Source organism: Carex rostrata, chromosome 2 (assembly GCF_964058835.1).
Source record: "Carex rostrata chromosome 2, lpCarRost1.2, whole genome shotgun sequence".
Lineage (NCBI taxonomy): Eukaryota > Viridiplantae > Streptophyta > Magnoliopsida > Poales > Cyperaceae > Carex > Carex rostrata.
Genome location: NC_135919.1, coordinates 14,507,986 through 14,514,291, shown reverse-complemented (window position 1 = coordinate 14,514,291; position 6,306 = coordinate 14,507,986). Strand labels below are relative to the sequence as shown.

The 6,306-nt window shown below is 34.6% G+C and overlaps 1 protein-coding gene across 1 annotated transcript; it reads right to left on the bottom strand.

The window, feature by feature from the left end:
• Positions 1-307: 307 nt before the first annotated feature.
• Positions 308-4,927, bottom strand: LOC144544449 (calreticulin-like). Its single transcript, XM_078292961.1, has 13 exons — positions 4,620-4,927; positions 3,556-3,663; positions 3,026-3,218; positions 2,343-2,601; positions 1,879-1,935; positions 1,741-1,788; positions 1,566-1,652; positions 1,389-1,446; positions 1,223-1,290; positions 1,039-1,134; positions 896-943; positions 690-794; positions 308-536 (listed from the first exon to the last, which is right to left on the bottom strand). The coding sequence occupies exons 1-13, from the start codon at positions 4,726-4,728 to the stop codon at positions 525-527; spliced, it is 1,248 nt and encodes a 415-aa protein (XP_078149087.1). The 5' UTR covers positions 4,729-4,927; the 3' UTR covers positions 308-524.
• Positions 4,928-6,306: the final 1,379 nt, after the last annotated feature.

Here is a 6,306-nt window from a genome sequence, read left to right as displayed (position 1 = left end):
TTTCTAGTTTTCCTTTTCTTTCTAGATATGTTAGTTGCTTTCGAAATGTTGCATTAATTAATAATTTTCTTTACCGTATATGATCTGCAATTTTAAGTTTCAATTAAATGCCTACAAATCGGATACTAAAAATGGAAAATAATAATTGACTCGTCAACGTTCACTGTTGTACTAAAAAAAACTTTCGAGGGAACGCGTCACCTTGAAAGATAAGAGGCCGTAAATTGTAACGAGTGTTTCCCCTTTAAATTTCATTGGACAAGTAAAAATAAATAAAAAATGCAGATGAAACATTAAGAAGTAGATCTGACAATCAGGCTCATTAAACAATCAAGGGAAACAAGACACTAAACAAAACACAATTCTTGTCACATTTCTAAATGTCTCCACTTATCAAAGAAACAGCATAGACTATGCTATAATCTAAATAGTCTCAAACAAAGAAATTAGCAAAAAGCTTTATGTCTCAAAGAGGAAAAAAATTTCAACTCTTCTGAGGAGTCGTTCTTCTCTTCTGAGCACATTTATAGCTCATCCTGGTAATCAAACAAGAAAATAAAAAACATTTAGTAAGAAATGGTTGCATAAAAGGAGAACTCATAAAAATATCATACCAAGGGAAAGTATCTCTCACACCCTCTTAGTAAAATTTAGAATGTCTAATTATTTGCAAAAGAGGTTTAACATACATGATCAGCTTCCTCAGCAGATTCTGTCTTAGAATCAGAGTCATCATCGTCAGAAGCATCATCATCAGAAGCATCATCAGAAGCATCATCATCATCCTTAGGTTCCTGATATTTAGCAATGAGATAAAATTATGTTCAATTAACTAATTTATTTCCTTGCACACTACTATAGCAAGATCTTCTGAGATGGTAAAATAAGCAAATACCTCCTCTTCTTTCTTTTTCTCTGCCTCTTCAAACGCAGCCTTTTCAGCCTAGAAAATAACAAACATGAAACAACCAGTAATTTAAAATTCACTAACCCAAACATCTAATTAATAAAAATAAATCAAGGGAGAAAAAAACGTACATCCTTGTGCTTGCCCCAGGTCTCCTCGGCAAACTTCAGAGCATATTCTGGGTCATCACATATCAAGAAATTGTCGAACAAGGTTCCAGATTTCACCTGGATAATTGAATAAAAGAGTGTAAAGCACAGCAGCACACGACTTTAAAATTTAAAAAAAAAATACAAAGAATATTTTTAAACTAACCTGCCACAGCTCAATACCAATGTACTTCAAGCCAGAGTAAGCATAGACGTGAGGATCATCCTTGAAATCTGGGAAAGCATTAAATTATCATTACTTGTTTGTTATTCTTTTGCTGTATAGTAGATATTACAATTTTTTTTTAAATACGTGAAAGCATATCAAGTACCAGGGTTGTCAATCAATGGAGCTGTCCACTTGCCCTTGTAGTTGGGGTTCTTGATTTTCTACAAGAACAAGAGAGTTTTATCATATATCCTAAAGTTTCTCAAAATAAAAAAGTTAAAAAAAGAAAAGAAGTGAAATAAATATAGGATTGTACTTCTTTATTAGTTTAGAAAGAAACCTTTTGTTTCCATGGGCCCTTGTACTCGGGGTTAGGAATGGTTGGTGCAGTCCATTCACCATCTTCCTCATCATCCCAATCTTCAGGCTATAAGATAATTATGAAATAATAAATAAAATTAAAAGATGTTTCTGGTATTAGTGAAATTATTGATTTTTTTTTTACACATTTGTACCTTCTTGGCATCAGGATCAGCAATTTCCTTCGGGATGTCATCATAACCCTACAACTCATGCAACAAAGAATCTACAGATTAATTCTGATGAATTGAACTTAGAATAAGTAACAAAGATTCTAAATACATTAATTGTACCTCAGGTTTCTTATCCTCGGGGTCTGGAATATACTCCTTGTCATCCCAATCCTCTGGCTGTTAAACAGGAACAGAAATTTAGTCGAGATGTACTTTGATATTTTTATACACTCTGTACACAAACCAGATTCTGGATTCCCAAAAACTGAATCTTTTCAGATTATAGAATCTTCCAGGTTATCATACATTTCTTTGCCCTTCCATAAATCGGCATCTTACCAGCCCCACAAAAATATATCTCGGTGTGTGTGTGTTTGCGTGCGTGTGTGTGTTAGCTACACTTTGTGGAGTTCTCACAAAATGCTACTCATCAGACAATATTAACTGAGCTTGTACTGTACTATTAAACTTACAACTAAGACTCCAATTTGCATCATAATTAGCACAAAAAATGATACTAAACACTGGTAACAGAAACCCTTGTTAACAGATAGGTGTATGTATGTTCAACAAGCTATACTAACCTTCTTGGCCTCGGGATCCTTGATTTGCTTGGGAGGGAGGATATCCCAATCCTCATAAATGCTTCCTGTCTGCTTCTCGACATTGTCAATGAGGATGGAGTAGGTAGCATCAGGCTTTATAATAAGTGTGTAGACATGTGACAGCTGGTCGGTCTCACATGGTACCTCCTTTTTAATAAGGTGGTTCTTACCATCACGAGTAAATATGGCATGGACCTTCTTTGTGCTATACCCACAAATATCTGGCCCAAACATGATGCTGCATCAATAGTCCATTTAAATATATTAGTTATACTTTAATTGTATGAGTGATTACAATAAAACCTCATTTCCATCTGAGAAAACACTAGCAGATAACATTTTACTGGTAGATCACTCTTAATGGAAAAGATCCTGCTGCATACCAGGTGTTGTTCTTTTGTATAACCCAAATTAAACTAAATATGAAACAAGACGATTTAGGATTTGCATTCTAGGTTCACTGATCTTACAAGTAAATAACTGTGTTCGAGTAACATGATAAAAAATTCGATAAGAGCCCAATAATTTGATCAATCTAGCATCACTTTTAAATATAGGCATGCCACAATAATAGGCATAATTCATAATCTACAAAAGAAAAAATGCAGCTGGACACATTAAGCATACATAAAAAAATACATGTATAGGACAGAAAGCACTACCTGTAAGGGGTATCACCACCAAATTTCTTCTGGTCAACATCACCACTGAGTAGTTTGACATAGCCACCACCACAGTCAAGTTTCTGCTCATGTTTCACAGTGAATTGCAAAACCAGAGTCTTATCCTTGTTTGTGAATTCAGGGAACTCAGCTGAAATAGCATAGAATCTGTAATCCTCTGAGGTTTGAATTCCTGAAAGTTAAAAAGAGAAACAAACAAAATTAAAATTCATAATCAGAAAATCTATAGAAGCATATTTCGAATTCAAAATGTTAAGACTTTTTCTTTTGTTTATTCATTAGGCCAGTTTGGATTTTCTATTAATCGGCTCGTCTATACCCTATACACTTCGCACCTCACACAATAGTAGAACATACCAGGTATTACAGGTACCAATAACAATAGAAGTGCAAATACTTCTATTGTTAACAATACTAATACCTGTAATACCAGGTATTACAAGTATTATTGGTACCAATAAAAGTGCAGACATTTTTATTGGCTCGTCTATACCCTATACATTTCACACCTTTATCCTCAGGACTTCCGTTCCACTTCCCAGAAGTGTGGTTCCAATCACCAGCCATGTTCTCGTCTTTCTTCCAGTCTGATGGAACCCATCTTGTCTCCCAGCCATCTGCATAATCAGAAAAGCTCCAACTCTTATAAAAAATATATAGAAAAACATGCTATACATGCTAGATAAAGATCATCAAAAGCTTTTGGATTTCTGATTTGACTTATAATTTAAAAGTATAATCAAACAAGTCAACAGCCATAATAAACTGTCAATATAACAAGATCCAAATCATCATAAACCAACTTCTTAACGGATCCACCAGACAATCTAGATCTGGATCCAACAAAGACTATAATAATTAAGGTCAACTGCCTACTTAATGACAAAACACAATCAGCAAATAATGAGGACCAAAACAAATCTGCCTTTCAATAATGGATAATTGATTGCATAAACCCTAAACCCTAAGACAAAAGCAATCCTTATAGATTATCTAAATAATATATATTATTACAAATAGAAACCTCCAGAAAGCTGAACGCTTTGCATTAAGATCAGAGTACACAGAAATTCTACAATGATTAATCAGATCGACACAATGTCAATCATTTATGATGATAAAACCACACAAATAATTAAAATATCACATATACTGGTTTATCATATCGTCATAGCAAGTTGAGCTCGAAAAAACATCCAATAAAATTGAGACCGAACTTCCATTCAAGTTTCTCACAGAGAGGATCTAAGAACAAGAAACTCACCATCAATCTAAAAGCAGGACAGTTCAGACTTCCCAAAAGCACAAACGAACCAATGGAAGAGAAAGAACATACAATTTCACAAAAACTAAAGCAGATCGAAATGCTGAATAATATTTTGAATAGATCAGCCAAATCCCGATCACCACAGTTTATTTAAACAACATCCATTGCCGTTGAAAAGTAAAATACAAGAATTTAGGTACAGATCAACTATCCTATGCTAAATTTGCACCGATAACATTCTTACAATTACCGATCTCAAACGATCTGCAAGGAAAAGATGAACAGAAGGCGGATATGCAACTTTACCTTCGAATTTCTCCTCAAAGTAGACCTCGGTAGCTGCTACTAGGGCTAGAGAAAACGCCAGCGCAGAAATGACTGCGATGGCACGCACTGAGCTCGTGCAGATCGCCATGTCTGTGTATGAGTTGGGCCTCCCTTTCTCTCTCACTCTATGGAAAGGTCAAGGTAAATAGGAGATATATATAAGAAGCGTCTATTCCTACCGGTGGGTAAGACTACATAAATCAAGTATTTTGGTTGAACTTGGTTCACATTTCGAAGAGCGTATCGTGTCACTGATACGTGGAGTCTAAGGTTGAAGTGCCGGAGTAACTTTGTTTAGTATCGTGGTCATGGAGCATTTATATTTTGTATTTCTAAGCTTCAGGCACGTTCCCAGTTTGGATAAAAAAGGCCAGTGATGCGATACAGTGGGCCTATATGTTTGAAGGAACATGGTTTATATTTATCATAGACCAAATTTTTTACTTTTACCAGACGATAATGATAGAAGCTTTTAAGAACGCTCTGGTTCAGTGGTGTCGTCTATCATGATTAGAAAACCCAGTTCATCTATCAAACAATGTTAATCTTACGTGTGTAATATTTGCCAGCGTGGTAAATTTAGGCCAATAAAAAGTTAACACGTGTCTTTTTCGACGTGTTTCAGCGTCGGGTTTGCTAATTCAAGGGAAAAGAAAGTTCTAGCAACTCACTTGGGTGCTACTAATTCGATCATTTTTAAACAGAAATTAGCTTCGAGTACACAGAAAAGCACCCCGAAACTTGCTCCAAATTTTTTTTTTTCCAAAATTATGCGAAGGAAATTTAAATATTCTTACATCCTCAATACTGACGTCTTTCGTAAAAAATAAATTTAGCAAACAACACGCTGGATTGCTGGTTGTGGTCACTTAAACAACGCATCTATTTGCAGATTTATTTCCAATGAATCCATCATATATGATATATTCATATGCACTACTTAAACAATCTCAAATTTAGCTTTTGTATAGCATTTTTCAAATTCGGTTTATTGTACTACTTTGTAACACTTGATAAAACTTTGATTATAGATTTTGATTCTATATACAAGTTCACAAAGCAACCTGGATCAAGAGATCGAATTCTCTGCCTCCCTGGGGGCAGAAAATTCGTGCCCCCAGAGTCATTATTAGTGGGCCCCAAACTCAAAAATTAACAGTGACCGGCTCCCTTTAAAAGTGATCGGCCTCAGCTGCAGTGACTGAGGGAGCAGGATTTTCCTGCACCCTGGGATAGGTGATCTGCTTTCCTAAATTAATGCCTTCGCTATAACGTTGTATGGACAAGCGGATTATTAGTTCAAATCTTTAAAAAAAAAAGTATTTGACCTCAATAGTATTATAATTTTAAAAAATTAAACATCTTTTACGTAACTTTAGAAAATAAAAATTATCCTCAAATTGTTTATTCGATGAGAAGGTTTGAACCATTATTGTTCTCTTGAGGAAACCAACTGTTGAATTATCGTTTCACCTCTCAATATCAAAATTTGATTAAATTGTGAACTTTTTTGCTTGTAAGTGTTCTTAATCTGAGGACTTAAATTTACGAAAGTTAACGCGTAGCAGTTTCAGAATATGTATTAATTTGATAAGATTGAGTCCAGTTTAAGATAAAAATAAACATAAATATATTGTATATATCAATGATATTGTCATTTATTTTT

Excerpts from the sequence above, each read along its gene's own strand:
- LOC144544449 (XM_078292961.1), bottom strand. The coding sequence starts at position 4,728 with ATGGCGATCTGCACGAGCTCAGTGCGTGCCATCGCAGTCATTTCTGCG. Across the intron at positions 1,653-1,740 it reads CTGATCCTGATGCCAAGAAG|CCTGAAGATTGGGATGATGA; the intron begins GTACAAATGTGT and ends ATTATCTTATAG. Across the intron at positions 1,291-1,388 it reads TCCATTGATTGACAACCCTG|ATTTCAAGGATGATCCTCAC; the intron begins GTACTTGATATG and ends ATGCTTTCCCAG.